At 36.9% G+C, this 18921-nt stretch overlaps 2 protein-coding genes across 9 annotated transcripts in view; both read right to left on the bottom strand.

Moving 5' to 3' along the window:
• GFM1 (G elongation factor mitochondrial 1) overlaps window positions 1-4388 on the bottom strand; it is a 62101-nt gene extending 57713 nt beyond the window's left edge. For all 6 annotated transcript variants that reach the window (XM_049709734.1, XM_049709733.1, XM_049709732.1 and 3 more), the window contains exons 1-4: window positions 4159-4388; window positions 2701-2853; window positions 1708-1840; window positions 1055-1259 (exon numbers count right to left, since the gene is read on the bottom strand). In XM_049709734.1, coding sequence (XP_049565691.1) covers window positions 1055-1259; window positions 1708-1840; window positions 2701-2853; window positions 4159-4266 — 599 coding nt within the window. In that variant the 5' untranslated portion in view covers window positions 4267-4388. The remainder of the gene's footprint in view (window positions 1-1054; window positions 1260-1707; window positions 1841-2700; window positions 2854-4158) is intronic.
• Window positions 4389-9370: 4982 nt separating this feature from the next.
• Window positions 9371-18921, bottom strand: part of MLF1 (myeloid leukemia factor 1) — a 56319-nt gene continuing 46768 nt past the window's right edge. Inside the window, exons 4-9 of one of the 3 annotated variants that reach the window (XR_007477364.1) lie at window positions 16600-16677; window positions 16154-16237; window positions 14931-15059; window positions 12747-12906; window positions 10203-11163; window positions 9371-9492 (exon numbers count right to left, since the gene is read on the bottom strand). Coding sequence is in view for 1 of the 3 variants with exons in the window: in XM_049709750.1 (XP_049565707.1) it covers window positions 9404-9488; window positions 11034-11163; window positions 12747-12906; window positions 14931-15059; window positions 16154-16237 (588 nt within the window). In the remaining 2 variants the exon portion in view is untranslated. The remainder of the gene's footprint in view (window positions 9493-10202; window positions 11164-12746; window positions 12907-14930; window positions 15060-16153; window positions 16238-16599; window positions 16678-18921) is intronic. The other 2 variants (XR_007477365.1, XM_049709750.1) reach the window with 2 other exon arrangements.

The following is an 18921-nucleotide window of genomic DNA, read 5'->3' as shown; positions in this document are numbered from 1 at the left end:
AAGTTAAGACACAGAGGCCAGATTCAGAAGTTTCAAGATCTGTTTAATGGGAGCTACAGAATGAGGTAACAGGTAAGAGGGAGTGGTGCAAAGAAAGAACCAAAGTAGTCAAATAAATGCTGAAAGAGAATCTGCCTGGAATTCAGGAAAAGACTTGGTGCAAAGAGACCATCTATTGCCAACCACAAGTAAAATATAATTAGAAAAAAAAAGTGAAAACGTTTCGTTATCCCAAGGAAGTATTACTAATGCCCAATAAAGAAATATTTCACTCTCATGTTCTCAAAAACATCACTTCCATCAGAGAGCACACAGCAATACTGTCAGTTAAAGTTCCTCAACACGGTATCTTTTGTCATCAGACACATCACTCTTAGTCTCTCCACTACCACAAACCTTACTGCCTACATCCATCAGCTCTGCCATGTGAAACTTGGGTAGGAACTCTACCGCTACATTTACAGATCTACAAAAGGTGAAAAGTGAAACTCCGACTCTTTTCAAAGGCTGTGTGAAACACGTAGTATTGTGCAAAATGTAAAATCATATCAATACCACTGGGTTATGTCTGATTCAGAAAGGAAGTATTGCTGTTGTCTTAACAAATATGTTAACAAATAAAAGCAAGAGAATATAGCGTACTAATTTAAGTCATTAATTAAAATTCCTCAAATGAAGGTTAAAATTGAAGATAATCCTCTAGCTTTGTCTAAATAAATGCACAGTACTTTTAGAATCTACCCTAGATTATAACGTCTCTAATTAGAGCAAAACACTACAAATTGCCAGATGGTTTTCTGAATTCACCTTCAATCTCCCTAAAATTTAAGTCATATTTCTTCCATTTTACAGAGAAAGTAGTTGATGAAATCACATCACAAACCAAACTACGGACCTTAGTGTTCCATTTACTGTAAGTCATACACATAGATGAATTTTAAAAAGGAAAAAAAATTTAAGGGGATAAAGCTTAATGACACTGAGTTAACTGTCCTTCTGGATGTGAGGCTTGCTATCCGGATCATCACCCACGCTCTGTTCTAAGGTTCAGTACCTCATTTGCTGCAGGGCCCGGGCTGGGTTGGAGCCCATTCGGTCGAGTTTGTTAATGAAAGTTAGAAATGGAACACTGTAGCGCTTCATCTGACGATTAACAGTCATGGTCTGGCACTGCACCCCTCCAACGGCGCACAGAACAAGGATGGCGCCATCCAGCACCCTCAGGGCTCTTTCAACTTCTATTGTGAAGTCCACGTGCCCTAAATGAGACAGAGAACTGTGTCGGGGTCTTAAAAAGCAGTATGAATTTTGACAACATGTACAAGTAAAAGTTCTTCTATCTCTGATCATTACGTATGTCTTCTAAATAAAATATGAACTCCTTAAACCACCAATACTGTTCACTTACCATAAGGTTCAGGGGCTCAACAAAATCACTTCAAAAGATACTAGGGCATGGGCATCTTTGGAATCAGCTGCAACATGTAAAAGGCAAGAACATTCCTATTCACAATTTCTTTGCACTATTTTTCAAAGAAACCACTTAAAGATGAAGTATTCTAGGTCCCAAGTCAGATTTCTCTAATAGGGAATTCACAGTCACACTTTTGAGTATTATTTTATACTCAAAAATGAGCTAGATCACGGTAAAGAACTAAATATGCCACTGCCAAAACAAGCTGCCATAAAACCAAGAACTTAGCTCACCAGGAGTATCTATAATGTTGATATTGACATCTTTCCACATGGTATAGGTGGCCGCTGACTGAATAGTGATTCCTCTTTGTCTTTCTAGTTCCATGGAATCCATGACAGCACCAACTCCATCTTTACCTTTTACCTAAACACAAGCACAGCAATTCAGATTTCTCTGTCCCTGCCTTCCAAGAAGGAAAGAAATCTTCACAGATGGAACCAGAACACAGATAGTTAACTGATGCAATTTTCAGAGAAACCTAATTGTCAAACCATATCATCTCATGGAGTAGAAAATTGATTACAGGTTTTGCCCTCTATTAACCCTAACCCTTTTTTCATTGCCACTTTTAGCAGCTGCTACCACTGAGCATTACCTGGTCTTAGAGCCATCCTTGCTCCCTCTGCACTGTTCCTGCCCACCAGCCCTGTGTTAGTCTGTGAGCAGATATGCAGAGAAGAGATTTTTCCCTGCTGTGTTTCTTGTGGACTTTGAGGTCTGGGTGGGAAGAATTCAGCTTTTAAAGTCTGTGATTTAATGAGATGATCTTCATCTGAAGTAACATTTTTAAGCGGAGAGTTGAATTACTCAATAATATGTAATGTCTTCAGGAGAGTTTCAAGATTTTCTAAAATAATTCTTTCCTGACATATGTATTTTTAAACTATTAAACTCATTTTAAACCCTTTTTCCACTTAACATTATAAACATCTCTCCATAACATTTAAAAGTATGTAAACATTATTTTAATGGCTGCTTAAGGGTACATCATACTGACTTAACATTCTTAAAAAACAGCCTACTCAGTATACCCACAGTGATGGTCTCTAGAAAGATTCCTCAGAGCAACATTTCAAGCCAACCTGATCTATCCATTTTGTGACTCTGATTAAAGATCCACTGCTACCATTCTTTTAATCTTTCAGGTTTGTAAAGTTTCTTAAATCCTTATAAAACAATTAAAACCAGGGTCAAACTAATGGCATCAACCATGAACCACATACCTCATGCATTTTTGCAATTCTGCCAGTGTAGTAAAGCACTCGTTCTGTTAATGTAGTTTTCCCAGAATCAATGTGAGCTGAGATTCCAATATTTCGTATCTTTTCGTTAGGTATCACCCCTGATGAACACCATCGGCAAATCTTCCAATTAGCCTGAAAAAATAAGAGAGCTCAATTCAATGCACTTTTCATGAGAAAACAGTGGACAATTAGGAAGGGTTTAGTGGACATCTTTCCTCCAAGAAATCTCAATGGACACAAAACGTCATATATGATTGTCTGAAAAGACAAAAGAAGGAATGTCTCAACCTGAAACTCCTGTAACCAAAGAAGAGGCTGCAAGAGAGAACAGAAAAGACATACTCTTAAAAATAAATAAATAAGTCAGAAAAGATATATTCAAATTAATTAATTAAATAAATAAAAGGGAACAGATACTTTTACCGGATGGCACAAGTTTGAAAATATACACTGGGGCTGATAAAATCAGAAAAACTGCTCCCAACAACTACTTTAGAAGTAAATATAGTTTTTACTCTAAATTTTACTTTTTTTCCCCTTCCTCCTTACTGTAGTTCACAGCTAGCAAGGACGTTTGAGGACTTATATGCTCTATGCAGTGGTGCCAATAGCTTCAAGGCAGCCCACAAAAGGTCTCCAATTCCTTTCCACCCCCAAACAATTAGTAACATTAAAACAACAACAACAACTTTATTTTACTCTGGTGGTGATGGGGAATCCTGCATTTATGGAAACAAGACACCATATAAATCTCTCTATATAGGACTTTGCCCATCCAAAATGCACTGCAGCCACTTCTGGGAAAAGGGAAGAACTTGGAAAACCTGGGTAAAATGGAATCTGGGTGATCGGCACTTGGTTGATTAAATCCCACGGATATCAGCGAGCAAAGCAAAGGAGGTTTGCATGACAGGAAAGGCTCAACTCCTACCTAATCCTAGTCCACTCTGCGCTCCCCGCGCCCCGCACAAAAGGCAGACACAGAACCAAAGAAAGGTACTGGGAGGGTCGGGCTCCAAATCAAACAACCCAGGGTCAGCTGAAAGAGGGATCAGTCAGGCCAACGACACTCTGTAATGAAAAGAGCACGGCATAACGAGTCAGAAGCCCTGGACACACTAATTTTTCTCGAGTGAAGGTTGTCTCGACCTTCACTCCAATCACCTCTCCTCTCTAAGTTATACCAAAAATAAGAGGCTTAACCGTAAATCGGAGGCCGCCGAACCTCCCAGCGCACCGAGACGCTGCTCATTAATAACCAGCAGCTGTGCAGATACCAAGGGGCTTTTCAGCGCTGAGGTCGACAGCTCACATTCGGAGCTGTCAGTAAGTAGGTGCCAGGGTGGGTAGGAGTGTCACTTCCTCCCTGGCTCCGGACACACCGCAAGGTCCCGGGGACAGTCCGTGGTGCGGTGTCGCCCTGCCGGACTCCACTACCTGCTTCCATTGCCAGCACAGGGCGGCGGGGACCCGCGGGAGCGGCCGGCTCTCCACAGCCGCGGCGGCAGCGGCGGCGGCGGCGGCGGCGGTTCCCAGCAGCCTCATGGCTAGCGCAGAACAGACGCGAAGTTCCCGCAGCTCCGGCTCTGCCCGGCAACCAGCACCACTAGTACAGGCGTTCACAGGCACGCCGGCAATCAGTGCCGGAAGAGAACTTCACGTGCGAATGATGAGAGGGCGGGGAGAAAAAAAGAGAGAGGGAGAAGCTTCCGGTTCTCAGAGCCGAGCAGCACCCTCCGCTGCCAGGATGCCCTCTGCCGACTAGGAAGAGGAAGTGCAGTCACTTTTCAGAGCTAATCAGGGTTTTGGCACGCTACCAGAAAGATGCAGCCTTTAAACGTGGTTGTTTTTCCCATACAGCAGAGTGCAGAGACGTTTATAATAGAATTTACGTTAAAAAAATGCAAAATTGTTATCTATGCTACTACAGAAATATGAAAAAATAATTGATCTATAGGATGACCTGTAAAGAACGTGGAAAAATAATGAACTATCTACAAGTGCTTTTTCTCCTTTCAAAATGTTCCACCTTTGTTCTATGTTAAACATTATATGTCCAGTCCATATAGAAGACAGCATCCTTGAGGATTCCACTTGGATCTCTTAGAGGCATCTCGAACTTAGTATGTCCAAAAATGAGCTAATGATCTTCCACCAAAACCTTCTTCTGCAGTCTTCATCCGATAAATGGAAACTCCGTTCTTCGAGTTGCCCAGACCAAAAATGTCACTTTGAACCACTCTTTGACTCTGCTGGTCTAGTCTGTCAGCATATGCTATGGGAACTACGTTCAAAAATAGATCCAGAATCGGCAGCTTCTCTCCACCTCTCAAAGCGCTGCTATCTCGAGGGAATCACTGTAATAGCCCAACTGACCTTACTGCTTCTGCCCTGCGACTGCTCAGTCTATTCCCAGCACAGAAACTAAAGGGATCCTTTTAAGCCTGGCCATGTCATTTTTCTACTGAAATCACTCAACTAGTGAATTCACTGTTGCTGTCATCTCTACTTTTGTGTAGGCTTGAAATTTTTCATAACTAATTTTTTTAATCTGAAATTTTTAATGACCTTAAAAATTTAAATAAATTAAAAAAAAATTAACCTTCAGAATAAGCACCTACATTACAAGGTCTTGCTTGAGCGGCCACACCAGTGTAACTCTACGTCACTTGCTCATTTTCCTCCAGACACATTGGCCTCCTTGCTGATCCGCACATGACCAGAGCCTGTGCTCTCCTCTGGATACCAGCATGGCTCTTTCCCTTACCTTCTTCTCTCTGTTCCAATATCCTCTATCAGTGAGGTGTTCCCTGACCAACTCTTCTAAAACAGCAAGCTCTTCCCTATGTTCCTGCACTGCTTCATTTTCCTTCAGAGCTCTTCTTAGATACACCCAGACATTTTACATAGCTGTCTGTTGTCTGACTCTCCCAATGAGAATGTAAGTTCCACAAGGACAGTGATTTGGTTTTGTTAATTGCTGTACCCCCTGCTGTGCTAGGTGCTCAATAAATATTTGTTAAATGAATAAGATCAAATAAATGGAAATCAGAGTAAATTACAGAATACAAGGAAAGAAAAACCAGAGATTCAATGATGAATTTTGTACTTATTTTTTGTATATCATCCATGTATTAATTTTTAGTAAAGGATTTACTTTGATGAATCAATCCATTAATGTTGAATACTTTTAAGTAAACTTTTTTATTTGTAGGCTTTCAAAAATTTAGTCTTTATAAGCCTGTGTATTTGTTTAAAATAGGTAAATTAAATAATAATTATGTAAATAGTAATAACATTAAGGTTTTAATTTTAAGATATAATTATGTTAAATAAAAAAGTGTATCTGGGGCTTCCCTGGTGGCGCAGTGGTTGAGAGTCCGCCTGCCGATGCAGGGGACACGGGTTCGTGCCCCGGTCCGGGAAGATCCCACATGCCGCGGAGCAGCTGGGCCCGTGAGCCATGGCCGCTGAGCCTGCGCGTCTAGAGCCTGTGCTCCGTAACGGAAGAGGCCACAACAGTGAGAGGCCCGCGTACCGAAAAAAAAAAAAAAAAAAATGTATCTGTTACTTTTGAAATTACTTTTTGAAATTACCACTTTAACAAACTAAGTTTCCTGAAGTAAAAATTCATACTCATTGTCCTCTGTGTGTGTATATATATATTCATATTTTTCTGTAATTATTATACCAAGTATATTCTTAATTATTTTTATTAATCACCACTTTTAACCAAAGTAATAAACTTGTTTTCTCCACAGAGGAAACTAGAGGACAAAAGGCCAAGAACTGTCTAGCTAAATTTTTATATGGGTACACATTATAGATTACTTCTGTTAGGTTTTAAAGTGGCAAAATACACATACATTATATCATTCAAAGCAGTTACACATTCTATTAATTCATAGTCATTTTATAACTTTGCCATAACTTTGCCAGGTATATGTTATAACTTTTATATCTTATCTTTATAAGAATAAAGATCAATTCAGTGAAGGTCCTGATTCACTGCAGTAAGGGTCTAGGTCAAACCTCAGTAGAATCTCCAAACTGCCCGAGCCCGACTAGCCTAAGACCATTGCCTTAGTCCATTCAGGCAGCTATAACAAAAATACCACAGATGGGGTGACTTGTAAACGACAGAAATTTATTTCTCATAGATCTGCAAGGTGGGATCAAGATCAAGGTTCCAGGAGATTCAGTGTCTGGTGTGTCCCACATCCTGGTTCATAGGCAGCCAACTTCTCACTGTGTGGGCACAAGGCAGAAAGGGTGGAGGAGCTCTCTAGGGTCCCTTTTACAAAGGCATTAATCCCATTCATGAGGGCTCCACTCTCATAACCTAATCACCTCCCAAAGGCCCCACCTCCAAACACCATCACATTGCCACACGTAGGGCACCATCTGATACCAATGTGCTCCTGCCACTGCCCTGTAACAATAAAAGATAATGAAGTCCTAAAGATAAATAATGAAAACCTATCACTGAGACTGAAAGTTACCAGGAAAATCACTAAAGTAGCAAGGAGCCTAAGTTTTCAACTTGGACTTATTGTCAAGGCCACATTCACAAAATAGTTAATATCCTTACATTCCCCAAGAACCCAGCGTTCCAGAAAGATCAGTGGTTGTCAATAAAGAAAAAATAACATGTGAACTACAAGCTATGGCGAGCCTTCTTTTTTATACTAGTTGACTTCAGAATGAAGATAAAAATAAAATCTGAAAAAAGTTAATTTCAGCATCGTGTGAACATAAAGAATTAACACTTAATCTCCAGATGTCACATATTTTGTAAGTGGCCCCTTAGGAAGCACTGTGGCATAGGAGGAAATATATATCTAATTCAATTTTAATTTGATTTCTACAGTAAACAAATTGAGATGAAAAAAGCATCTATGAATTCTCTGTTATATGATGCATAGAAGTTATACTGTTTTAAGTACAATTATTTATTAAAATGTGTTTTCATATTTGAATATAATGATTCAAGTTAACTTCAGTGTAATAATTTAGGCAAAAGGAGAATAATTACAGTGTCTACCGGGATTTTGCTCTGTCTAGGGAATTTATGCAGAAGTGTTATTTCAAATGGATGCCTTATGATAACTTCCCAGTATGTAATAGTATGTTATTAGTATACTAAATTATCCATAAGAGGAAAATTTTAACATCTTTAATACTTGCTCAATTGCTTTCCATTATAAAAAATGAATTGACACATATGCATCTTATTTTAGTGACTAATTAAAGGCATGAAACACTGACTAGTAAAATTAACAGGATATGATATAGAAAATTAGATGAGTATAAGCACAATCACACAATTCTACTTCCAAAATTTAAAAGGGAAGATATTAGGATTATATAGAGTGATAATCGATTCTGTTTTTCCCCCCCTTGAAACAACAAAAACTTAAAAGTTAAGATTATATATTCTCACAAACTTCATGCCTAACTTTATAAAAACAGATTAATGCTCGCATTCTAGAATGAAAAAAACCCAAGAGCTGAATTTTTAAATAGTATACTTAAAAAGGGAACAATTGAATTATTAAGTACCTTGCTCAAACACACTTCACCTGTCTAAGAAATTTTGAGACAATCAATCATTCAGGTTTGCAGAATACCAAATGCATTTTTCTAAATGTCACATAAAGGCCGAGCAGAGTTTCTCCAAGGACACTGCAACTTTAGAATGTTAACCGTGGAGATAGATTAAGCTGTCTGTGAGAAAGGAGAACAGAAATATGCTACCTTAAGATGTTAAAGAGAAAGGTCAATATAAAGTCTGTTGAATGTTGAAAATGTAACACAGAACAAAAAAAGAATACACTGTATAAAGAAACGATAAGAAAATTCATGTATATTAACAATTTAAAATCTCTTTGAAAAGGAACTATTTGATTATTCTTTATGTTCTTTATCAAAACAATAACTAATTTTTTGTAAAAGAGTACTAGTATAGTTTTGCTTTATTTAAAAAAATTCTTGGGCTTCTCTGGTGGCACAGTGGTTGAGAGTCTGCCTGCCGATGCAGGGGACACGGGTTTGTGCCCCGGTCCAGGAAGATCCCACATGCGGCGAAGCGGCTGGGCCCGTGAGCCATGGCCGCTGAGCCTGCGTGTCCAGAGCCTGTGCTCCGCAACGGGAGAGGCCACAACAGTGAGAGGCCCGCATACAGCAAAAAAAAAAAAAAATTCTTTAAGCTAGCTGGCTACATAACACATTATAAAATTTGAGCTAAATAATTTTAACCTTTGTAAACATCACCCTATTATAGTGTTAGTAAAAATTGAGACTATTTTTTTTACAGTTTATTCTTTTAACTAATTTTATATGATAGAACAGCTAGCTGTACATTCAATCTCGAATGTATAGGGGAATACATAGCCAATAGGAAAATAATTGTGAAAGCAAAATCAGCATGTGTTATGTTTTAAAGAGTGTCATAGAATGTTTAACAGCTTGCACTATTGAACATTAAAGTTTTATTCCTAAAGTAGGGACAATATAAAGCTAGCACTTCCAAGAAAATTCAGAAGAAAGTTGCTAAGAACACAGTATTGATTTAATAACAAGCAATTGGTCTTAGGTGTATTACTCAGCACCATTACTTTCTCTGTTCAAACAACCAAAACTAAACAAATCAAGTGCAATGCTATTTATTTTTTGTTGATTTTCATAGGTGATCCTTTGATGTTGAGTTTATCCACATAAACATTTGATCTTCTTCCACGTTCAATGGCTGGACTTTGATGCAGTTTCTCCCTGAGAAATATACATGTGAACATTAATACCATTTTTTAAATGGTCATTAAAAAAATCAATACAAACATGATACAGACCACTGTAATTTAAGGTGAGTTTTATCTTAAACGTTCCTTAATAGCTTTGAAAAACATATGGCAGACTATTTCACTTAACATTTAAGAAAGCAACAGCTGCTTTCCTGAGATAGATTTAACTGTTTACCGTTGAACCATGCTGTCCAACATGGTAGCCACTAGCCACATCGTTTACATTTAAATTAATTAAAATAAAATAAAAATTAAAAATTCAGTTCCTCAGCTGCATTGTTTACATTTCAAGTGTGATTCAATAGCCACGTGGGGCTACTGGTTACCATATTGGACAGTACAGATGCATAACATTTTCGTCATTGCAAAAAATCATTTCAGAAAGTTCTATTGGACAGTGCTGGTTTACAGAAAATGCCACTGATAGGCCATAAATTTATAGATTATCTATAAAGAGCATGCTTTTCTCTAACTGGGACCTGGATTTCATAGTCAAACTTAGCACTGTTAGGTTTTTATCAATAAGCTTTTCAAAGTGAGACAAATATTATCTAAAATTAATATGAGAGCAAGATTTCTAAAGAAAACATTGGGGCTCTAAATTCCTAAACAAGTATTTTAAAATAAAAGATGCTAGCACATGAAATTCTGCACAAGTCTTCTAATTTACTTGGTACCCACTTGTTGACCGCTGGTTCTGGGAAGGCTTCCACCTTCTGCAGCAATTCTCCACTCTCTTAGAGCCTAGAACAGATTTCTGTTTTCAGGCCTGCTGAGCCCTCTCTCTCTCGAGTCTAATTTTCAATAGGATTTAGGTAGTGTTTTCAATTGTTCCCCCAGAGTATCAAATAAAATTGTAACTCTAGGATATATACTAAATGTGTCAAAATTTCTATAATCTCTATAAAAGTGTGGTATTAGCACGTTCATATTTCGCAGCTATTCCAAACGGTAATTCCAAAGGAGGCTAAAGTTTTTGCAAAACTCTTCCAAAATATTTGATATCTAATACAGATACTGTTACATATTATACAAGGGTCTAAAAATCTTTTTACCATTAAATGCTCAATTTTGACTTGTTAGGGAAGTTTTGTTCAGCCTTTTAGCTACAGTTCCTCTCTCCTTACCATATCCCTAAACACCAGTATCTTTACCTGGTACAAAATGTATGACTCCTACTCTATCCAGATGAAAATCTGTTTCACAAGAATAACTGCATTATAGTATATTGCTCTACCTTAGGAGGATTTTAGCCCCATTGTCTAAAGCATAATTTGCTAGTAAGGTACTAGTCATATAATCCTAAAATACTATTGGTTTTCAGATACAAATTTAAATTTGTGTTGGAATACTCAGAAATAATATAAAGTTATTACATCTTTCACAAAAGATATTATTGATACAAACAACTTGGATGTTAATCAAAACTTCCCGATAACAGAGGTAAAATTACATAACTTCTCTTCTAAATTGTCTTTAAAAAACACAGCTTAGTTTAGAAATAACTTTTACCTTCTTTTAAGTCCTGAATTCTCATGACCAATGTTTCGCATCCTAGAGTTTTCTAGATTGTGCCATTGTCCCCTTGGTTGGTACTTCAGAACCTCATTTTGCCACTCATCATCAAAAGCATGAGCATCACCTACATCCAATATCAAAATAAAGTGGTAAGTATTAAGGTATCAGCTGTCAGTAATTGCCTTGCTCCCCACACATTTCACTCTAGCCTGGTGTTTCCATCAGCCTAACCTTAAAGTAGAAGCAGGAAACTGCTTCAAATAAAAAGGTCTTGGACTCAGAGTAGTATTTCCTTTTCTCTTTGTTCCTCTCCTTTTCCTGTTGATAATTTGCTTATGGATGATCTGGTTTTTCACACACCTGCCTGGATATCACATTACTTATCCAATGGACCCCATGACCCAGCGACACTAACAGGCTTTCTTCCCGGGTCATCTCATGGTGATGCTACTCTTCCTCTTACTGGGAGGACACTCCTCCTGTGCCTAGCACTTCCTGTCCTCAGTTTGGCCTCACAAGCTTCTTTTTCAATTTCCTGAGACAGGTTACTCATCTGACAGTTCATGTTGTTATGAAGTAGGTAATCTAAATTCCATAATAACAATAAGTAACTGATAATACGTGTTCTTTCAGATTGCCTTTATAATAATGTGTTACTTTACTAAAATTTTGTTCAGTATGTTCAGTATTGTGAAGTACTCTGTATATATTTAAATATGGCCAAATTACAAAGGTTAAAATTAAAGAGAGGTTAAGATGTTGTGGCTTCCATCTCATTGCATAAGAATAATTTTATCCAGCTCCAAGAGAATTTCTTTTTCTAAAATCATATAATTTAAACCCTTTACTATGATAAAACATTTTTATTCAAAATACTTTCTAAAAACAGGAAATGAATACAGCTTAAAAACTATAATGAAAAAAGTTAGGAAGTCTTAAATGAGTTGAAGAATGAATATAAAATCTAAGAAGTGGAAAGATTTGCTTGATATATATGTGATTTATTATCTAACAACACCAGAAATTTAAATCTTATCTATACAAAAGCCTAAGTGCCCCACAATACAGAATAGTTGAAATAAATTATGGCCAATTCATGATAAAACTTTTAGGTAACCATCTAGGATGTTTCTGAAAAGTAACATCATAGGTGACTGTTCACAATTATAGTGGGGAATTAAAATAAGCACAATATAAACTATATAGATAGTAAAATACAAATTTTGAAAAACAGTATGTGTGATTGTATGTTTATATATATCAATACATAAAACTATTAGGAAGAAATACACTAAAACATTAATAGTAGTTATTTGGGGTTGGAGTTATAAATAATTTTAATTTCCTTTATACTTTTTATACTTTTCGAATGTACATCTTTGATATCAGAAATAAATAAAAACTCGATTTCCTACTGATAGTCTTACTAAAAAACAATTCAAAAGATTCCATTTTCCAAGTATAAAACAAAAAAATAAATGATACTCAATATTAACAAAAATCACTATAAAAAACAGATCTACAATGAAACACTGAAACCACAATTTTATTACTATTTTGATAACGTATTCTCTACATTTACAATTCATAAACTGTCTGAAACAACATCATATAAAATGTTTCTATAAAAAATATTCACCAAGTTCTATGGGTACAGCTGCTATTTTAACTTTGAGAGGAAGAATGCTATTTTCTCTGATAACTTACTTTCATTCATATTGATGAACTCTTGATTGACCTCTTCATCTCCAGTCTTCTTGTTCTTTGACTTTTTAATGACATGAGCTCGGTCATGGAGGTGATGACCAACAGCCATTTTTTCTAGTCCACTCTCAGAATCTCTCAGTGCTCTCCTAGTTTCCTTTACCTGTGAAAATGATGAAAATAAAAATTAGTTATTATTTAAATAAATATAGACTATAAACTCCTCAGAACCTGTTTACCTATAGAGGTAAGAATATAAATCTACTGCTCTAAAAATAATGGGTACTCAGTTCCACTACCAACTTGTAGTAAAATTATGGTAATAGTTCTCTGATATTTCCTGAACTGCTTACAATTAAAATGTCTAGGACAAACAGAACCAATATAATTATTAAAACAAAGAATAACTTAATTATATTAAACTTAGTGCCTTCAACACTGTCCTTGACAGTTAATAGATGGGAGTACATACTAGCATTCCTACAAGAAAGGGCAACTAATTATTCAGCACTCGTGAAATGACTTATATATTCTATTTGCATTTAAGTCACCCATTAGACAGGCAAACCCAAATTTTCTTTACTACAAGTACTAACAAGGAAGTGGAGAAATGGGAACTCATACCAAAGTCTGTGGGAGCTAATTGTCTCAATCACTGTGTGATAATAACTTGGTGATTTCTAGGTAAGGATGAAGACACACGTCTCCGATCCAACAATAGCATTCCTAGCCCTTTTGCACGGGGAGACAGGTATAAAGATGAATAGGTGAAAAATTATAAACACCTAAATATCTATCAATAGAAAAATAGATTAAAAAACTGTGGTATAGGGCTTCCCTGGTGGCGCAGTCATTGGGAGTCCGCCTGCTGATGCAGGGGAAACGGGTTCGTGCCCCGATCCAGGAGGATCCCACATGCCGCGGAGCGGCTAGGCCCGTGAGCCATGGCCGCTGAGCCTGCGCGTCCGGAGCCTGTGCTCCGCAACGGGAGAGGCCACGGCGGTGAGAGGCCAGCGTACCGCAAAAAAAAACAAAAAAAACTGTGGTATATTCATATTTTAGACATTTATATAGAAGTTAAAATAAGAAACCAGTGCTACACATATCAACTTGAACAAATCTCAGAAGCAATTACTGAGCAAAGTCAAGCTGCAGAGGACACGTGCAGTATGAAACCATTTATACAAAGTTTAGAAACCTGTAAAATAATTCACTGTATTGTATATGAAGCATACATAAGTAATAAAATTATAAAAGCATGCATGAAAATGATAAATTCCAGGTACAGGTATACCTTAGAGATACTGCGGGATCTGTTCTGGACCACCACAATGAAGGGAATATTGCAATAAAGTGAGTCACATGATTCTTTTGGTTTCTCAGTACACATAAAAGTTATGTTTATACTATACTGTAGTTATTAAGTGTGCAGTAGCATTACGTCTAAAAATGCAATGTACATACCTTAATTTAACAACACTGTATTGCTAAAAATTGCTATCATCTGAAAACACAGGGTTGCCACAAACCTTTAGTTTGTTAAAAACACAATTTATCTGTGAAGTGCAATAAAGTGAAACCCAAAAAAACGAGGTATGCCTGTATAAGAAAATGGTTGTCTTTGGGGGACGGAGAAAGGGAAAAGGAGGAGGAGGGAGGAGTATATTGGAAGCTTTAACTGAATCTGTAACATCTTTGCTTAAAAAGGAAGCAAAACAAGAGACAACTTAAATAGAGAAAAGTGTTAATGATTTGACTAAACTGGATTGAAGGAGTATGGGGTACTTATATTATATTATTCTCTATGTTCTTTCTATATACTTGAAATATTTTATGAGTTAAAAAATTCATCTACTTCAAATAGAAACTAAAAGTAGACATTTATTTCATGAAACAAAGACTTCTTATAGTGTCTACTTACTTTGTCAACATGTAAAGCTAATAAACATCCATGGATATTAACATGAAAAAAGGCACCTGGGGCAGGGATGGAGGTAGGTGGGGGAGACAAAGAATGCCTCAAAATAAATACATAAATACAGTTAGTTTTATTGCTTTTCACACTGACCTGTGTTTTCTCCCCCCACCCCTTCCCCTGACCAGTACCAGGTCAAATTTTAATAGTTAAAATTTGATATAGGTGATCTATGATTCCACAACTTTATAAAGTTCCAAGAAAATACTTACTCCTCCTGGAGCCCTGCGGGTTTGAGTTGAGGCCTGGAAAACCTTTGGTGGTTCATCTCCTACTTTGGAATAAGTCATAACTGAGGAAGAACTAAACGAATGTCCATTTGGATCCGTTGAAAGGTTACCCTAGAGGTACATATAAATTGTAAATCCAGTGAGTTCAGTCAAATACGAAGAAATAATGTCAGAGGATTCAAATAAAGTAACAACACTAGCTAGAAGTTCTACTAAAGATAGTATATATGATCAGTATGATGTCCAAATGGTACCCCCATGAAGGCCCTAACCTCCTTCCATTTTAGGTACCAATTCACACTCTCCTTGTAAGGAATAATAAATGACAAGTGATTCATTCAGAAATCCTCAAATCTTTGAGGTCAAAGACTTGTGGCTTAAATTTATAGATGCCGTGCCCTGAAGCAAGTAATACTTTTACAGTCAGTGGTTGACTTTTGTGTGCAATTTTGCCAATGTTGAGCCAATTAGCCATATGCCAAGAAGTTTTATACCTTCTGTGGGTACCAACTGCTACATTTCTAAAATCATTAATAATGTCCTAGATTTGGACATTCTGAAATGATCCTTAGATTTCAAACTGGATGACTAAAATAATATGGGTGGTCTTCATACTGAATCAAGTTATTTTGATTAATATCATGAGTAGAAAAGTAAGAGTATTAGTACTAGTTTATAAGTGTTTGGACTGTATGAATCTAATCCAGTGCCTAAACATCATTCCTGAAATTTCTATTTTCAGAGTTATTTTTTAACACTAAAACTTAATTTCTTAGATGCTACAAATCTTTTTAAGTAGACAAGTTATACATAATAAAAAAATCTAAATTCATATAAAACATTCATTTACAATAGTGATCTTCAGCAGAATAAATGTTTTTGAAGTTGAATGTTTTTATTTTGAAAGTTTAATTAACGCTGCTTTTCAAACTTGCAGGTTCTGAGATCATTTTGGTAGGCTGTGACCAGGATTTTTAAAATATGAAGTAAAATAGAAAATATCAGCACATGCTGTAAACAGTATGATTATTTTCTCATGAAATTTTTATTTCAGGTGTAAAATATATACAGTACACAAGTACTGTCATGATGTAAGATATATTTTTCAATCACTGTGGACCATGGTTAGAAAAAGGTTGAAAGCCACTATAATATAGGATACCAATAACTGAAAATAACATTCTCATCAGTCCTTTAGTACTTACAAAGTTTCTTTGTAATTCCTGCATGCTGTTTCGCATATTTAACATCATTCGGTCCATTGCCTGAAAAGGGTTGACATCTGTACGCTATAGGATATTAGGAAGTATGTTATTAACTATAAGCACAACACAAAGGAAGCAAAATCAACATTCCCAAAACAGCTGAAATTTTTTTTTTTTGATTTTTGCTGTGGGGTCTCATGCAGTGATCGACCAGGCAAAGATGATTTAAGGACTATATAATGAAAGTGATTTGTTAAAGAAGAATTTGAAGCATACACAAAATCCTAAACAGCCAACATACAAATGGTTAGGGAGTTGTAACACTATAAATACATGCATACATACATGTGTATATATCCACACATATATACATGCAAGAACATATAAATACACACACACATAAAATTCAACTTGCTCATAACATAATCTGGTTAAAATTTAAATACTGAGTGGTGTATCCTTGGCTGTGGGACAGCTCTAGCATAGACTAGTCTTCCAATTTTTCCTTCTTCCTTCTGGATATCCTACCAGGCAAATAAATAAAACCCAAGTATAAGATGACAGTGTTCCTTCCAGCAGTCCAACATGGGTGATAGAAGCTGCCTCTGGAGTAATCAGTCCTCCTTTCCATCAGACTTGGACCCAAGTGATATAGGTTGATTCCACTAACAGTCCTTGGATTTGCTGCCTACCACTGCCAGCTCAGTAGGGCATACACTTGAAGCATGAGGTATGCTCCTTTATTTATTTAAGTAATTTATTTATTTTAATAGACCTTTATTGGAGTATAATTGTTTCACAATACTGTGTTAGTTTCTGCTGCACAACAAAGCGAATCAGCCACATGCATACATATATCCCCATACCCCTCCCTCTTGAGCTTCCCTCCCACCCTCCCTATCCCACCCCTCTAGGTCATTGCAAAGCACTGAGCTGATCTCCCTGTGCTATGCTGCTGCTTCGCACTAGCTATGTATTTTACATTTGGTAGTGTACAAATGTCGATGCTACTCTCACTTCGCTCCAGCTTCCCCCTCCCACCTCGTGTCCTCAAGTCCATTCTCTATGTCTATGTCTTTATTCCTGCCCTGCCACTAGGTTCATCAGTACTATTTTTTTTTTTTTTAGATTCCATATATATGTGTTAGCATACCGTATTTGTTTCTCTCTTTGTGACTTCACTCTGTATGACAGACTCTAGGTCCATCCACCTCACTACAAGTAACTCAATTTTGTTTCTTTTTATGGCTGAGTAATATTCCATTGTATATATGTGCCACATCTTCTTTATCCATTCACCTATCGATGGACATTTAGGTTGCTTCCATGTCCTGGCTATTGTAAATAGTACTGCAATGAACGTTGTGGTACATGTCTCTTTTTGAATTATGGTTTTCTCAGGGTATATGCCCAGTAGTGGGATTGCTGGGTCATATGAGAGTTCTATTTTTAGTTTTTTAAGGAACCTCCATACTGTTCTCCATAGTGGTTGTATCAATTTACATTCCCACCAACAGTGCAGGAGAGTTCCCTTTTCACCACACCCTTTCCAGCATTTATTGTTTCTAGATTTTTTGATAATGGCTATTCTGATCAGTGTGAGGTGATACCTCATTGCAGTTTTGATTTGCATTTCTCTAATAATTAGGTGATGTTGAGCAACTTTTCATGTGCCTCTTGGCCATCTGTATGTCTTCTTTGGTGAAATGTCTATTTAGGTCTTCCGCCCATTTTTTAATTGGATTGTTTGTTTTTTGATATGGAGTTCCATGAGCTGTTTGTATATTTTGGAGATTAATCCTTTGTTGTTTCATTTGCAAATATTTTCTCCCATTCTGAGGGTTGTCTTTTGGTCTTGTTTATGGTTTCCTTCGCTGTGCAAAAGCTTTTACGTTTAATTAAGTACCATTTGTTTATTTTTGTTTTTATTTTCATTACTCTAGGAGGTGGGTCAGAAGAGACCTTGCTGTGGTTTATGTCAAACCACATATATGGTTTGTGTTTTCCTAAGTTTTCCTCTAAGAGTTTTATAGTGTTTGGTCTTACATTTAGGTCTTTAATCCATTTGAAGTTTATTTTTGTGTATGGTGTTAGGGAATGTTCTAATTTCATTCTTTTACATGTAGCTGTCCAGTTTTCCCAGCACCACTTATTGAAGAGACTGTCTTTTCTCCTTTGTATGTTCTTGCCTTCTTTGTCATAAATTAGGTGACCATATGTGCATGGGTTTACCTCTGGGCTTTCTATCCTGTACCATTGATCTATATTTCTGTTTTTGTGCCAGTACCATACTATCTTGATTATTGTAGCTTTGTAGTATAGTTTGAAGCTGGGGAGCCTGATGCCTCCAGAGGTATGCTCCTTTAGAAGAACAGTTAAGAATTCCTCCAGAACAGTAGTTTCTTAGCCAGGAGTGATTTTGATCCCAGGGGGACATTTGGCAATAATTATACTCATTTTTGTTTGTCACAGCTGGGGAGGGTATATGACCGGCATCTAGCGGTAGAGGCAAGGGATTCTGCTAAACATCCTACAAAGCACAGGACAGCTCCCCAGAACAAGAATTATCCAGCCCAACGTGAAAGTAGTGGTGTCAAGTCTGCAAAACTCTGCTCTAGAAAGATCTGCTATTGATTTTAAGTTTTATCACTGGAACAATCAGCAGGAATCAAAAAGTGAAGCACATATTCTAGTGTGTCACCCAAAGCATCATCTACTATTATAAGGAGTGTTTAGTTCAAGGAACTCCCCTGCTCAAGCAGGAGGAG

This window comes from Orcinus orca, chromosome 5 (assembly GCF_937001465.1).
Source record: "Orcinus orca chromosome 5, mOrcOrc1.1, whole genome shotgun sequence".
Taxonomy (NCBI): Eukaryota; Metazoa; Chordata; class Mammalia; order Artiodactyla; family Delphinidae; genus Orcinus; species Orcinus orca.
Note: the sequence above shows the minus strand (reverse complement) of the source record. Positions and strands in the feature narration are given on the sequence as shown.